At 44.7% G+C, this 17164-nt stretch overlaps 1 protein-coding gene across 1 annotated transcript in view; it reads left to right on the forward strand.

Annotated features, from left to right (window-relative positions):
- The window catches only part of MALRD1 (MAM and LDL receptor class A domain containing 1), a 465892-nt gene that overhangs the window by 188227 nt on the left and 260501 nt on the right, over nucleotides 1-17164 (forward strand). The window contains exon 22 of the mRNA XM_078851340.1: nucleotides 16977-17133. Within this exon, the coding sequence (XP_078707466.1) occupies nucleotides 16977-17133 (157 nt within the window). The remainder of the gene's footprint in view (nucleotides 1-16976; nucleotides 17134-17164) is intronic.

Raw genomic sequence — 17164 nt, forward strand, 5'->3', positions numbered from 1 at the left:
TTATGTAGAGACTGTCCAGTTTGACCAATGTACATGGCAGAGGGGCATTGCTGGCACATGATGGCATATATCACATTGGTGGATGTGCAAGTGAACGAGCCTCTGATAGTGTGGCTGATGTTATTAGGCCCTGTGATGGTGTCCCCTGAATAGATATGTGGGCACAGTTGGCAACGGGCTTTGTTGCAAGGATAGGTTTCTGGGTTAGTGGTTCTGTTGTGTGGTATGTGGTTGCTGGTGAGCATTTGCTTCAGGTTGGGGGGCTGTCTGTAGGCAAGGACTGGCCTGTCTCCCAAGATTTGTGAGAGTGTTGGGTCATCCTTCAGGATAGGTTGTAGATCCTTAATAATGCGTTGGAGGGGTTTTAGTTGGGGGCTGAAGGTGACGGCTAGTGGCGTTCTGTTATTTTCTTTGTTAGGCCTGTCCTGTAGTAGGTGACTTCTGGGAACAGTGGATGAGAAGCTGGATATGAGTCAGCAGTGTGCCCTTGTTGCCAGGAAGGCCATTGGCATTTTGGGATGTATAAGTAGGGGCATAGCGAGCAGATCAAGGGACGTGATCGTCCCCCTCTATTCGACATTGGTGAGGCCTCATCTGGAGTACTGTGTCCAGTTTTGGGCCCCACACTACAAGAAGGATGTGGATAAATTGGAGAGAGACCAGCGAAGGGAAACAAAAATGATTAGGGGTCTGGAACACATGACTTATGAGGAGAGGCTAAGGGAACTGGGATTGTTTAGTCTGCAGAAGAGAAGAATGAGGGGGGATTTGATAGCTGCTTTCACTCCCTGAGAGGGGGTTCCAGAGAGGATGGTTCTAGACTATTCTCAGTGGTAGAAGAGGACAGGACAAGGAGTAATGGTCTCAAGTTGCAGTGGGGGAGGTTTAGGTTGGATATTAGGAAAAACTTTTTCACTAGGAGGGTGGTGAAACACTGGAATGTGTTACCTAGGGAGGTGGTGGAATCTCCTTAGAAGTTTTTAAGGTCAGGCTTGACAAAGCCCTGGCTGGGATGATTTAATTGGGGATTGGTCCTGCTTTGAGCAGGGGGTTGGACTAGATGACCTCCTGAGGTCCCTTCCAACCCTGATATTCTATGATTCTATGAACTCTTCTGGCTCTATCAATCTGTTTCTTCACTTCCGCAGGTGGGTATTGTAGTTGTAAGAATGCTTGACAGAGATCTTGTAGGTGTTTGTCTCTGTCTGAGGTGTTGGAGCAAATGCGGTTGTATCGCAGAGCTTGGCTGTAGACGATGGATCGTGTGGTGTGGTCAGGGTGAAAGCTGGAGGCATGTAGGTAGGAATAGCGGTCAGTAGGTTTCCGATATAGGGTGGTGTTTATGTGACCATCGTTTATTAGCACTGTAGTGTCCAGGAAGTGGATCTCTTGTATGGCCTGGACCAGGCTGAGGTTGATGGTGGGATGGAAATTGTTGAAATCATGGTGGAATTCCTCAAGGGCTTCTTTTCCATGGGTCCAGATGATGAAGATGTCATCAATATAGCGCAAATAGAGTAGGGGCGTTAGGGGACGAGAGCTGAGGAAGCATTGTTCTAAGTCAGCCATAAAAATGTTGGCATACTGTGGGGCCATGCGGGTACCCATAGCAGTGCCGCTGATCTGAAGGTATACATTGTCCCCAAATGTAAAATAGGTATGGGTAAGGACAAAGTCACAAAGTTCAGCCACCAGGTTAGCCGTGACATTATCGGGGATAGTGTTCTTGACGGCTTTTAGTCCATCTTTGTGTGGAATGTTGGTGTAGAGGGCTTCTACATCCATAGTGGCCAGGATGGTGTTATCAGGAAGATCACCGATGGATTGTAGTTTCCTCAGGAAGTCAGTGGTGTCTCGAAGGTAGCTGGGAGTGCTGGTAGCGTAGGGCCTGAGGAGGAAGTCTCCATAGCCAGACAATCCTGCTGTCAGGGTGCCAATGCCTGAGATGATGGGGCGCCCAGGATTTCCAGGTTTATGGATCTTGGGTAGTAGATACAATATCCCAGGTTGGGGTTCCAGGGGTGTGTCTGTGCGGATTTGATCTTGTGCTTTCTCAGGGAGTTTCTTGAGCAAATGCTGTAGTTTCTTTTGGTAACTCTCAGTGGGATCAGAGGGTAATGGCTTGTGGAAAGTGGTGTTGGAGAGCTGCCGAGCAGCCTCTTATTCATATTCCGACCTAAACAGCACCTCCTTTGTCAGCCTTTTTGATTATGATGTCAGAGTTGTTTCTGAGGCTGTGGATGGCATTGTGTTCTGCACGGCTAAGGTTGTGGGGTAAGTGATGCTGCTTTTCCACAATTTCAGCCCGTGCACGTCGGCGGAAACACTCTATGTAGAAGTCCAGTCTGCTGTTTCGACCTTCAGGAGGAGTCCACCTAGAATCCTTCTTTTTGTAGTGTTGGTAGGGAGGTCTCTGTGGATTAGTATGTTGTTCAGAGGTATGTTGGAAGTATTACTTGAGTCGGAGACGTCGAAAATAGGATTCTGGGTCACCACAGAACTGTATCATGTTCGTGGGGGTGGAGGGGCAGAAGGAGAGGCCCTGAGATAGGACAGCTGCTTCTGCTGGGCTGAGAGTATAGTTGGATAGGTTAACAATATTGCTGGGTGGGTTGAGGGAACCATTGCTGTGGCCCCTTGTGGCATGTAGTAGTTTAGAAAGTTTAGTGTCCTTTTTCTTTTGTAGAGAAGCAAAGTGTGTGTTGTAAATGGCTTGTCTAGTTTTAGTAAAGTCCAGCCACGAGGAAGTTTGTGTGGAAGGTTGTTTTTTTATGAGAGTATCCATTTTTGAGAGCTCATTCTTTATCTTTCCCTGTTTGCTGTAGAGGATGTTGATCAGGTGGTTCCGCAGTTTCTCTGAGAGCGTGTGGCACAAGGTGTCAGCATAGTCTGTGTGGTATGTAGATTGTAATGGATTTTTTACCTTCAGTCCTTTTGGTACGATGTCCATCTGTTTGCATTTGGAAAGGAAGATCATGTCTGTCTGTATCTGTACAAGTTTTTTTCATGCAGTTGATAGACTTCCACTCCATACGGCTAAATGCAGTGCCTTGCATAATGACAGGTTTCAGAGTAACAGCCGTGTTAGTCTGTATTCGCAAAAAGAAAAGGAGTACTTGTGGCACCTTAGAGACTAACCAATTTATTTGAGCATAAGCTTTCATGAGCTACAGCTCACTTCATCGGATGCATACTGTGGAAAGTGTAGAAGATCTTTTTATACACACAAAGCATGAAAAAATACCTCCCCATACCCCACTCTCCTGCTGGTAATAGCTTATCTAAAGTGATCACTCTCCCTACAATGTGTATGATAATCAAGTTGGGCCATTTCCAGCACAAATCCAGGTTTTCTCTCACACACACCCCCCCCCCCACACACAAACCCACTCTCCTGCTGGTAATAGCTTATCTAAAGTGACCACTCTCCTTACAATGTGCGTGATAATCAAGGTGGGCCATTTCCAGCACAAATCCAGGGTTTAACAAGAGCGTCTGAGGGGGGGTGGAGGGTAGGAAAAAACAAGAGGAAATAGGTTACCTTGCATAATGACTTAGCCACTCCCAGTCTCTATTCAAGCCTAAGTTAATTGTATCCAATTTGCAAATGAATTCCAATTCAACAGTTTCTCGCTGGAGTCTGGATTTGAAGTTTTTTTGTTGTAATATTGCAACTTTCATGTCTTTAATCGTGTGACCAGAGAGATTGAAGTGTTCTCCGACTGGTTTATGAATGTTATAATTTTTGATATCTGATTTGTGTCCATTTATTCTTTTACGTAGAGACTGTCCAGTTTGACCAATGTACATGGCAGAGGGGCATTGCTGGCACATGATGGCTTTCCTTATGTTAATCAATTGCCTCACCTTGTCATTGGGACTACTCATATGAGGAAGCTGAGCAGAGCTTGGCTTTAAAAGGTAGAAAATAGTGTACCATTGGAGCAAACTATACATTGTATTCTGGCCAGATTGTTTAACCTGTTCCATGGCACCTGGAAAGAAGACAGGTAATTAAGGATTAGACCCAGCTCGGGAGAACCAGGCTGGGTGGTCCCTACAAAGAAAGGACTGCAGAAAATAGGCAGATGGGACCCAGGGGAGAAGTAAGTAGTTGGGAGTTTCCACTTTCTGGGAAAGGAATCACATAGGGGCTTGCAGGATGGCCCTTGTTCCCTGGGACTGTCCTTGTGGGGAGAGGGCAGTGAATTAATATGAATTTAGGTGCCAAAATTTAAACACTCACATTTGAAAATTTTATCCCTAGCTCTGTGGTCTACTATCCCTGGACCTAATCCAATTTTCAGATATGTTTATGGGAGAGAAGGGAAATAAAGGAACTATTAAACTTAAACCAAATGCAAGGTAAACAAACCAAATCTCAAAATAAAATGTGAAAAGAGCCAGTTTTATCACCTCCCTGAAGCAGTAACAATAAATTTCTGTCAGTACAACTGCAGGAAGATTGGGCATCCAACTCATACTTTTGTATGCCTTTAATAGGTATAGCTTTATCACATCCTTTTGGATATCTACCTTCCAGCAAATTTACCTCTACTTAGCAATGGCCTGAAAATGATATTGCTTTTTAAATTTCCAGTTTATTATGCATGAATGTTAAACATTTGAGGGAGGTGATGAGGCAGGAACATTTTTCCAAAACCATGTTGGGATTATTTACTCTTTTGGGTAATTATTGCTGTTTAAATTACACTTTAGCACATAACCTCCAAGGTGAAGATCCACATTCCTGACCACGGTTTACTTTCAATTCCTTTTTTAATTAACTGAGAAGTTTTCAAATAGAAAACAAAGAGTCTAAGATATCAACAGAGGAAAGCCTGCAGTATTATAATCTTTCAGCAGTGCTCAGTAGTTAATCAAAAAATGTAGATTTGAGTTACCAGCTGCTGGAAATATTTTAATAATTGAAAAGTAATGAGTTTTTTGAGTGGGGGAGGTGGAAAATCCTCTTCCTCTGACTCAGTGGCCACTGTTAATTTGAGCAAAAGATAAGTATGAGTCAGGAGTATAGAAAAGCAACCCAGACATGTAGTAGAGGGATGAGATTATCTGGAGTTGATAATCCCTTTTAACATAATTGAAAATGATACATTTTACTGAACATGATTTGCTTTAATACTGCATATTTAGGCCCTGTTCCTGCAGTAAGTTCCACACAAGTGGACCCTTCATCCACATAAAAGTCTTTTTGAAGTCATCGGGGTGTTGTGCAAGCAGCTGCATAGATTGGGGGCTGTTGCATTAATTTAGATGCAATATATGAACTAAAGGTGTTAACATGACCCAGTCACTGTCCAACATTAAACAAAGTGCAGGGCTTGGTATAAAGATACCTCAGTTTACTTAGCACCACGACTAATACACCATTAAAATAGTTAAACCATTTCAAATGTAAAGTATGAAATCAGGTGTTCATTTTAACAACATCCCTTTTTCCCTTTCCCTTTAGCTGCAGTGGGTTTTTAAAAGGAAACCTCCCTGTTGTTTGACAGTCTCTTAGATCGTATTAATGATGGTAATAACTGTTCTTTTGGGGGGAAAAAAAATTGGTTGAGATGGGCTGCTGCTGTTGCTCTTGTAAAAGTCCAGTGTTAGGGCATGGCTACACTTGTAGATGTAGAGGGCTGTGAGTTAAACCAGCCCTCGGAGAGTGCAGTAGGGAAAGCGCTGCAGTCTGTCCACACTCCTCAGCTGCAAGCGCACTGGCGTGGCCACATTTGCAGCACTTATAGCGGCATTGGGAGCAGTGCATTATGGGCAGCTATCCCATAGAGCACCTCTTCCCATTCTGGCACTGTGGCTTGTGGGAAGGGGACAGGGAGTGGGGGGTTGCAGGGCATTCTGGGTCCTGTCTCAATGCCCCGTGGTCCATCGGTTCGCATCCCAGCAATCCCTGTGTTCCGTCCACATCTGGTGTCATCTTTCAACGTTTTTTGAACTGCGCGCTCTGTCTTCCCTTTCAGTCTGGGGGAATGGAGCCCAAAGTGCTGAGGAATATGCTGATAAGTCTCACCAGCATGTCCTGTTTGGCAGTCAGGTTACTCCATAAGCTACAAACTGACTGTGAGGTGTCCGACGATGATGTCGAATCGCGTAACGCATATGACACAAGATTGCTTGTGGCATTCACGGACATGCTCACCACCATGAAACGCCACTTTTGGGCTTGGGAAACAAGCTCTGAGTGGTGGGATCACATTGTCATGCAAGTCTGGGATGACGAGCAGTGGCTGCAGCACTTTCAGGTGAGACAAGCCAATTTCATGGGACTGTGTGAGGAGCTCGCCCCCACCCTGCGGCACAAGGACATGAGATTGAGCACTGCCATGCTGTTGGAGAAGCAGGTGGCTATTGCAATCTGGAAGCTGGCAACCCCAGATAGCTACCAATCGGTCACTAACCAGCTTGGAATGGGAAAATCGACTGTTGGAATCATGTTGATGCAAGTTTGCAGGGCCATTAATCATCCTGCTCAGAAGAACCATAACTATAGGTAACATTCATGACATTGTGGCTGGCTTTGCACAGTTGGGTTTCCCTAACTGTGGAGGGGCAATAGATGGGACGCATATTCAAATTCTGGCACAGGCCCACCTCCGACTATGTTAATCAGAAGGGGTGTTCTCTATGGTTCTCCAGGTGCTTGTGGATCACCGTGAGCATTTCATTGACATTAACGCAGGCTGGCCCAGAAAAGTGCATGACGCACACATCTTTTGGAACACAGGCCTTCTTAGGAAGCTGCAAGCCAGGACTTTCTTCCCAGATCACTGTAGGGGAAGTCGAAATATCTATTGTGATCCTTGGAGACCCCACTTAGCCTTTAATGCCATGGCTTATGAAACCCTACACAGAGAGCCTTGATAGCAGTAAGGAGCGGTTGAACAACAGGCTGAGTCGGTGCAGAATGACTGTGGAGTGTGCTTTTGGCTGTTTAAAGGGCCGCTGGCGCTGTCTGTATGGGAAGCTGGACCTGACCGATGACAACATCCCTGTGGTAATATCCATGTGCTGTACCCTCCATAACATTTGTGAAGGGAAGGGTGAAAGATTCACTTGAGCATGGAACTCAGAGGTTCAACACCTGGAGGCTGAATTTGAACAGCCAGAGAGCAGGGCTATTAGAGGGCCTAGCAAGGGGCTGCAAGGATTAGGGATGCCTTAAAGGAAAAATTTGAGGCTGAAAGCCACCAGTAATGTTTGGTGCCATGCACGGGAGTGAAGAACAGTGGTTCCAATGTTAGTAGGAATCTGTGTTTGCTACAGTGACTTGCAGTGCCTGTTGCTTTCCTGGGCTAAGGTATCTTTTACTTAATGCAATAATAAAGAATGTTTTCAAAGCCAAAAAATCCATTTATTTAAAAGAAAATTAATTTATTGAAAAGAAACACAACTGCTTGGGAAACAGAAAAGGCAAGGGGGTGGAGTGAGGAATGGTTAAATCACAGACTTGCCTATGTCCTGTTCTCATACTCTGCCTTCCTGTCTGGAGTGCTGTACAATGAGTGCTGCACTTCAGGCTGGCTAAAATGCATGGTGATGGGGATTGAGTGTAGTGGGTAAGGATCGTAGTTTGCAGGGCTGGGTGGTGAAGCTACAGGTATTGGACACAGCTGGGGTGATAAGAACCCGGATGTGGGGGAAAATGTGTTGGAGGTGAGATGAGGGCACAAGGGAAAGAGTTTTGGGACAAAGGCTGCAGGGGGAGGTGGGCACAGTAGTGCTCCGCCTGCATGGCTATGAGCGCCTGTATTGAGTCTGCTTGGCTCTCCATAATGCTTAGCAGCTGCTCTGTGCTTTGGTGCCGGTGTTCCGCATTCTGCTGGTGGACCCTCCTTTCAGTCTCCTGCCACTCCTGCGCTTTTTGATTTTCATTAAAGGGCTGCTTCATTACTTCATTCAGCATGTCCTCTTTGCTTCTACGTGGCCTCTTCCTAATTCTTTGGAGTCTTTCAGCCGGTGATAACACGGATGGCTGAGATCTCAAGGTTGCATCTGTAAAGGCGAAATGCAACATTTAACAGAGGCAGCATTGTTCACACCAGACAGAGCAATGATTGACCCATACTTAAAGACAAGCACAGTCTACACAATAGCAGAATTTTCCCGTCCCAAAGCGAGTGCACATAATCCACAGGAGTCCCAAAATGGTGAGTAAGCATGGGGCAAGGGGGACTGATTGTTTCACGGCCATACTGTCCTCTGGGTTTCTGTGCCTTGGGGAGAGCTAACAGCTGCAGGGGGCCCCTATACTGAACACTGTCTCCACATTTTCCACAGGAGTTCATTCTGGAAGATATCTCGCTGCTGAGGGTGACCTGGGAAGCAAGGGAGGGTCTTCTACTACAATGCGGCTTCCGCCCTGGCCCATATGCAGCTTGCCTGTGTGCAGCAATGGTCCTACCGCCCCTCACAGCACAGTGGCATGGACATGTTAGCCTGACAGGAACAAGGAGCACCGTAGCTCTCCCAAGGAACCTGCGCAAGCGCATTGCCCAGCTTCTGCATAAGACCTTTGAAGAGATTGCTGAGGCCGAGTACTGCAATGTGAGAGAGCACATCAATGCTCTATTCCACATCTAGGCATGAATGCAGCCCTAACCCTCCTCCTCCCAAGAGCCCACACTGAATAACTTCCTTTCCAAAATAAAAGCCACTTACCGGGCACCTCCTCTGGTGTTTGTCCTTCCCCAAGCACCGGCCGCTGCAACTGGCTACCTTCTTCCTGGCTTGAGAACAGCTCCTGGCTGAATGCCTCTAGGGATGCCAGGATGTCTCCCTCCTCCTCAACACCCTCGCTCCCACTTTCCTCCTCCTCTTCCTCCTGCCTTGTTGAACTGGGCTCTGAAGTGTCCATGGTGGTACTCGGAGTGGAGGTGGGGTTGCCCCCAAGTATTGCCTCCAGCTCTTTGTAGAAATGGCAGGTCACAGGGGCAGCACCGGAGCGGCAGTTTGCCTCCTGGGCTTTGTGGTAGGCATTCCACAGCTCCTTCACTTTAACTCTGCACTGCAGTGCATCCCAGTCATGGCCCCTTTCCATCATGTCCCTTGATATCTGCCCAAAGTTATTGTAATTCCTATGGCTGGGGCACAGCTGCGACTGGACAGCTTCCTCCCAGCAAACACTGATGAGGTCCAGCACCTCGCCATTGCTCCATACTGGGGATTGCCTGGCGTGTGGAGGCATGGTCACCTGGAAAGATTCTCTGAGAGCACTCCACACCTGGCTGAGCAAACAGCAAGCGTTATGTCTCTCGTTGAGGTGGATTACCAGGAGTGCTCCAGCCACAGAGTCCGGGCGGTCTATGTGCTTTGCCAGTGTGGATGTGTTGTGAGTTAGGGTGCCCAGGGCTGCTTTAATGTGCTCAAATCGCAAGTGTAGCCAGGCCCTTAGAAGGACAAGCCCCTTGTTTAACAGTGTCTCAGATGATATTAAAGATGGTAATAACTGTCATCCCAGGTGGTGTTTAAGATTGAGCTGGAGCTGGTAGGGGTGGCAATGTCACCTGCATCCTTCTCTCTCTGGTCCATTCTGGTCAGGACACCTCTCAGCATCAGGATGAAGAAGGCCTGGGGTCCCAGGAAATGGTGGGGGTGGCTGCCATGTTAGTAAATCTCACTCCAGTAGCTTCTGTCTGTCCTTCTTTTTGTTCTTTTGTGCTTTCCCCACAAAAATCTTTCTTTTTAAGGACCCAAAAAGGGAGTGATGGGTGGAATAGCCCATCCCCTCATTAGTTTGTCCACCAGTTAGGCCTAATCTCTGACATACAATTTAATTAGTCTAAACAAAAAGGCCAAGTTAATATGATTCAAGGGCTGTGTTAAAATTATGATGTGGAGTCGGAAGTTAATGAGCCAAAATTGGTATCTCACATTTGTACCTTTTCCCATCAATATTTGCTACTTACAGATTATTGTAGCGTCTCATGAAAATTGCCATTTTTTTTTATGGTTGAGCTCACGATTTGGCTAAATTTGTAGGCCCACTTGTCACAACAGGGCCTTAAAGAGTCTGTTCTCTCTTTATGCTAATCTAGACCAGGATACACTTGAGATCAGGAGATTACTATTTTAGGTCCAAGTGATGGGTGCCAAATGTGCACAGATACACTCTAGGACACCTAAGAGGAACAAACACAGGGTGGAAGTTCTCCAACCCTGATTCTTGCCTCCTAAATAGCACTGACAAGCCATCCCTCCATGATATGAGCCAAAGAGATGAGTTGTTGGACAGTGCCTGTGCTTCAGGAACATATGCCTCCTCACGCAACTATGGCAACTGTCCACAAACTATGCTCCCCGTATTCGCTTTTGACCTTTTTACAGTAATAATGTGCATGGATTGACTTGTATAGAGCAGACGTTGGCCAGAATATGGGTGATTAATTTGTCGTCATATAGGTCCTGTGCCATAAAGGCCCCTTTTCTTCTTGGTTTGAAAGCTCTTCCAAATTAGATCTGGTTGGGAATTTTTCAACAAAATGTTTTTTCATGGGAAAATGCCAGTAGGAAGAAACCAAATCTCTGTGGGACTGTATCAGTTTCAGTAAAACTTTTTCAGGTCTGGGATGGAATTTTGAGAGTAATAGGGACTAGAATAGCCACTGGCCACGTGGTTAGAGTTCTCCCCTGTGATATTAGGAGACCCATCTTCAAATCCTTCCTGAGCCTCATTTCATATCCTATATGAATGCCCTAATCTCTGGGGCAAGTGTCTCCAGAAATTTTTGAAAGGTCTTGGTTTTGACCCAGTGTGGAATGGGAACATTTTTTGAACTCTCTCAAAAGAATTTCCTACTCTGTCTCTTATCCTTTTAAGCTGGCAAAGGAATGTTAGTATGGGTGCATGTCTGCACTGCTTTTGTAGCATGTAATGCCATCTCTATATGGCTGAACTATGCAGTACCAGAAACTGGGTCTGAAGTTTACACAGTAAGAAATGTAAGTAAAATGTATTCCACTTCCTGCCTCCCTACAAGCATTGCCACAATAGCAGTTTCCTGACATTTTGTATTTTTGTTACAGTTTTTGTCAGAAATGCAGAAGGTCAGAATAATATGTGGAAGGTTATAAACCTTGTAAAGACATATATCATAGACTTAAAAATATTTAAATAGTTAGAATTTTGACCAGCCTCTTCAGAGCAGGCTACTGGCACTGTAAACAAAGAATAATGATGCTCAATGGAGAATCAAAATGTAGAATGATGGAAAGGTCAATGTAGCACAGTTTACAACCATCTTTCATGGAATATATGAGGCATTAAAATACTGATACTGTACTCTGGTGACAAAGTACATGAAAGAAATGACATAACATGAATCCTCTCTTATAAGCATCACTGTAATGAGAAGAAAGAGGAGGGGCTTAGCTCCCTCTTAGCCATTTGGTCAATGAGCTTGCAAAGTGAGGGTTCCTACTTACTGAGACCACAAAAGGTGAAGTATTAATGCGTATGTTTGTAAACCACTGATGCATCTGAGCACCAATCTATTTTAGAGATTCTCTGTGAATTTGTGGTAGTTGCAAAGTAGAGATAAGCCTGAACTAAAAACTCCATCTGTGAACATTTCCAATGGCTGGTAGAGGTCAGATTTTGATTTCAATTTTGAGCCTAGACACTATCACTATACTGAGCCAAAACTTGATTCCAAATATCCCTCAGGAGTTGGGTAGGTTTTTTCTTTTTTGCAGCCACTTCCAAACTCTGCAGCTCAAGACAATTTCTATTATGAAGCAAAGGATTAAAGTTTTACAACCTGAATTGGCAACACTGGGTTAGGGATTTTGGGAGGGCCTGCAAAACAATTTAAACACTCCCTCTCTGCCTTACACACTGTCTCTCGCTCTGTCCCTCCATCTCCCTCTCCCTCTCCAGCCCTCAAAACATGCCAGAATCCTGCTCATCCATGATCACATCAAGGTGCTTGGGGCTAACCTGAGGGTTTTGAGGAGGATGCCTACCAGAGTTTTTTTAGGCATTCCCGTATTTAGCTGACCTCCTGTATATAAAAGGGTGTTGGGAAGCCAGTGTTTGCAACAAACTCATACTTCAGAAGTGGAGTCCAGCTGCTCATGCTGAGGTCTGTGCATCCAGTGAACTCCATTAAAATGTTGGCAATTTTGTCGTTTGAAATTAATTAGTGTTACTGAAGTGTTACAGGAATTCCTGTGTCTAGGGAACTCTTAGACTAGCACAGTAAAATTAATTGCTTTCAAAGAGTAAATGTCCACAATATAATGATGCCTGCTGTAGCTGCCAATGTTGAGACAAGCTTTCCAATGGATAATTTTCCAGATGAGCCAGGGATCTAGTGGCCACTAGGCCCCCAACCACTGAAGGAGTCTGTGTGCATTGTAGTGAATTTTAGCACTCGTGTAGCACTATATTGAACACCCAATTCTGCCACCTTTATTAATGTCAAACAGTGCTCTGCTGCATGATTGGCCTCACTGAGGTGTCATTAACAAGTGTGTATTTGAGAGTGGTGCTATGCAGAGACTAAAACCAAAAACATTTTCAGATGTGTTTTAGAAAAGAAAAGGGATGAGTTAAGGGAGATGTCAGTAAATTGCATGACTGAGAAGCTGACACACCAAAAGTAAGATTGACAGCTGACCAAAGGTGCAATAGCAGATCTCCTAGACAGTGAGTTGGTAATATCTGAGTGAAAAAGCCGAAGAGGATGAGGCTCGAGGAGTAGGGTGACCAGATGTCCCATTTTATAGGGAGTATCCCAATATTCGGGGCTTTGTCTTATGTAGCTTTAAATCTTTCACTGTAAAGGCAGCTGCTTCATGCACCGTGTGCTCGGTAATAACATGAAAGTATGCGATGTTTCTAAAACTAAACTGGCTCTTGATCGAGAGAACTTTTTATAAAGGTGCAGCAAATGCAGCTAGCATTCAAGCCATGGGCCCAAAGACTGATTTCCTGGTGCCTCTTCCAAATTCTTCTGTCCTGCAACATGTGCTCCTACAAGCTTTATGCAAGTTGCAACAGCAACCAGTGTAAAAAAAACTTCAAGGGGAGCACAGTATCCACCGCTAGCTTCTCAGTTTTGTGAGGAAAGTTGCTGCTTCATTCTATGTTATTACCCGCAGGTAATAGAAAAGCATTTCTGGTGAAAGCCCAACTTTGCAAGAGCTGCACCAATGAATTCCCGTCTTTTAGGTGTGGTTCAAACCACCGGAGGTGATTTTAGACACACCTGCGCTAGTTCTGGGCTATGGAAGCAGCGCATTCCAATAAGCAGCCAAATTTCTACTTCTCAAAAGTTTTTGAGGTATGGTTGAGACGAGGGTATTCCTGTTATGAAGAAGGGTATTTAAACTTATTCATACATCTTTTATGACTCTCCAGGAAAGATTTTGATGGAGAAACCCAAAGCAAAACCAGGAATTCCAAATTACCTCAGAATGATTGAATGTCACTGAGGTAATGGCCTTGCACAATAAGGCTAGCCATGGGAACAGCAATTAGACTCACTTGAACCAGGAGGCTATCTGCAACTATGCAGGTTCCAGAACATTACCATTTCCCCTGTGTGCAGCTTTATTGGGGAAAACTGTTAAAAATGCCAGGTCTGCTCTTAACTTTTTCATCTGGTTTACCTTAATTCAGATAAAACTTGGGTAAACTTTGGTCTGATTTCTTATGGCTGAAATAGCTGCCCTGCAAACATCTACATCATCATCGTGGAACAATAGCTTTGCAATTACTGGAGTGAGATCATCAGCCAGTGTAAATCTCCATTGATTTCAAGCTCCTTGAAGTCAATGGAGCAATGTGATTTACACCAGCCCCTACTTTTTAAAATCGTGTGTTCTGCTTTTGTTTCATGAAAAGCTTCACTGATAGGTGGCTTATACAAAGTTTTATTTGAGAAGGCATTTTAACGGGTGTCTTGGAGGGCCAGGCAGCCTAGTGGTTAGAGCTGCTGGCTTCCAGCCCCCTGCTTGCCTCAACCAAGCAGGGGGCTGAGAGCCAGCAACTCTAACCACTAGGCTGCCTAGCCTCGAAGCCACCTGTTAAAAAAGGAATAAGGGGACCCAGCTCCTCCCTCTCCACCAGGTCCCAGCCCAGGGCCCTGTGTACATCAACCCCTGAATGGGGCAGAAAGGCGGGGGGGGGGGGGGGGGGAGAGGGAAAGTGCCCCTCCCAGCAGGGAGTCAGAATCTGCTGCCCTGGGCTACTTCCTACCAGTCTGTTCAGTTTGGGGCATTGCCCCTCGAGTCCAGTTTCCTGGGAAGCCTGCTTCCCATAGGGTTCCCTCTTGGGTTTTGGGCAGCATCTTGCTGCAGTCCCAGGCTTCTTCATGTGGAGCAGCCATCAGTTGGTGACGGTGAGCCCCACAATGTCTCTGGGGTTCGCTCACTCAGTTACCTTAGGTGCTGGAGACTCCTTGGCTGGTGCTTACTCCCAGTTTGGCTGCAGGTATAACGGGGCAAGGCTTGCTGAGCCTGAAGGCTCTCTTTAACCTCTGCTGTGCTGCTTCATCACAGTCTACCTATAAACTTCCATGCACTTTCCTTCTGTTATAAGACAGGAATATTTAAAGACTGGGGACTGGTTAGCAATGTTTTATGTGTGATGGTGGACATGTTAGCTCAGATCATTACTGCTTCTCTCATGCAAGTATTTGATTTCACCTGTGCCTATGTGCCTGGATAGACCCAGCCAACATGCTGCTGTGTTTTTGTTTTGTTCTTCATTTTTCCCTTATGAATCATACATATTTCATTTACCCCAATTAACATAAGAGATTATCTGCAAAATGACATACCACTGCCCAGATAAACCCTTCATTTTATGAGACCTGTAACTACTTCATGTTTTACCCCTAACTCAAAAAGACATAATGGGAATTATTTGCCTCTTTATTTACAGAGGTTTTTATACATGGTGTTGTAGCAATACCATCTCATACAGTAATCATAGCAACTTCACCAGCTAAACAAGGTAGGGCCAGACCAGAGCTTGTATGGGAAACCTCCAAGGAACACCTAGTGACTTTAGAAAAGTATTGCTGCTGATAGCTGGGTAGTAATCTTTTTTCCCCCTATCAGTTCTGAACCATGGAACTGTTATGGTTGGCATGTAAGGGTATTGTGCTACTGAAGGTGGTGTCTTCCTACCAAAATGTTCTCCACAGCTTCACAGTGATACGGTATTTGCCTTCACTTCCTCTTCTGCACTTAAAATAAATAGGCTGAAACTGTAGGAGGGGTGGAAACTCTATGTCTAAAGTCATAAGTTAGGCATTGATTGCAGGGGTTAGGAAAAACTTAAGTTCTGGGCAATTCATTACATCATTTTTCATTACTGGGACTTTAAACCTTCCTGTTCAGCAAAACTTTTAACAGTAAAGAAAATGAGCCATTAGAACAGCATGTGGGATGTGGTGGATTTTCTATCACTTGAAGTTTCTAAAATTGGGATTTGGATGAGTTTCTAAAACATATGCTCTACTCAAGCACAAGATATAGGCCTGTTGGAGGAATTACTGGGTGAGTTCTATGGCATGTGCTATTGCAAGAGGTCAGACCAGATTCTCATAATGGACCTCGCCTTAAAATCTACGAATGGAGGCAAGATACTGGCTATAGTGATCATTGGTGTGATCTAATAAGATAATTTCTATGTTTCTAACTTCTTATAGCATGCACTATTCAGCAACCCCAGATGTTCTACCCCAGAGATGGATCATTTTACCTGCCAATGATATGCAATCATATGTATATCCCTCATCTACCTTAGAGGCATTCTGGGGCTTAATTAATATTTGTTATAACACTTTAATATTATCTAATGAAAGGTGCTGTATAAAGTATTATTACAGTTTTCTAGTGATAAACTTGCATACCTTCTCTCAAAGTGACTCCAATTGCATAACTATCATTTTCCCCCTTCAGAACAAGAGAGAGGAAGTCTATGGCTAAAGCACTAATGAACAGATTTGTATTAATTATTTTAAAATGTTCTTTAAAGAAGCAGTTTCAAGTCCAAGGCTTCAAGGAATCTCAACTGGATTATTGAAAAATGTGCAGAATTTGTAATATCTATTCATTCCCCTTGAGCTGCTGGAACTCATCAACAAAACAATGCACCAAATTCTGACTGCAAGTGACAAGATCCTTTAGGAACTGGTATCTAATGGTTAGAGCTGAGAGCCTGAATGTTAGGCTTCTATTTCTGGCTCAGCTATTTTACAGAAGCATCTCTGCAAGAAACCAACCTCCCAACCCACTCCCTTATTTCTAGGATGACCATATTTCCCAAAGTGAAAATGGGACACCGTGCAGCGCTCGTCTGAGCCGCCTGGTGTAGCCTCTCACCTGAGCCCCACTGCCCAGTGCTGGGGCTGACAGTCTGAGGCTGGGTGCCCGGCGTTCCTGTACACCATCCCCCTCTTCCCCCTGCCGAACATTCCTCCATGAGCCCCTAGGGGGCTGTGCCCCACTTTTTTGGCAAAACTGGGCTTTTGTCCCATTTGCTTTTGTCAACTGATAATCTATTGCCGGCCAGGCACAGTTAAGACCTATAGGACCTTGTGCAAGATTTTAAAAAATGGATCCTAAAGTTGGATCCTAAACCCTTCTTTAGTCTCCTAAATAAGTGATGCAAAATTGCTCAAAATTGCTGAGCACTCAGCAGCCTCCACTGAAGTCAATGGAAGCTTCTGGGTGCTCATGGCTCAGTCACGTATATCAATCATGAAAATCAGGTTGTTTAGGATCCTAATTTTAGTAACCAAATCTCAGCTTCAACTTCATTGTGAAATGGGAATAACACCTGTCTTCCCAGGGGTTTTGTAAGATTTACTGATATATTAATAAATTAAAGAGCTTGTGGATCCTCAGATGATTGCAAAACAGTATTACCATTTGCAAATCTAGAATTTTACTATGAATAGATGTATTGTTTTAATAAACTCTGCTTCTCTGAACAGGGTGACTAAAGAAGGCTGGTATCTGTATGCAGACAGTTCAAATGGAAAATTTGGTCATACTGCTGAAATTGTCACTCCAGTCATTTCGATCACTGGACCCAAATGCAAACTGGTATTTTGGAACCATATGAATGGTGCAACAGTGGGTTCTCTGCAGGTATGGAAACGACATTAGAGTTTTCTGAAAT

This window comes from Lepidochelys kempii, chromosome 2, assembly GCF_965140285.1.
Source record: "Lepidochelys kempii isolate rLepKem1 chromosome 2, rLepKem1.hap1, whole genome shotgun sequence".
NCBI lineage: Eukaryota > Metazoa > Chordata > Testudines > Cheloniidae > Lepidochelys > Lepidochelys kempii.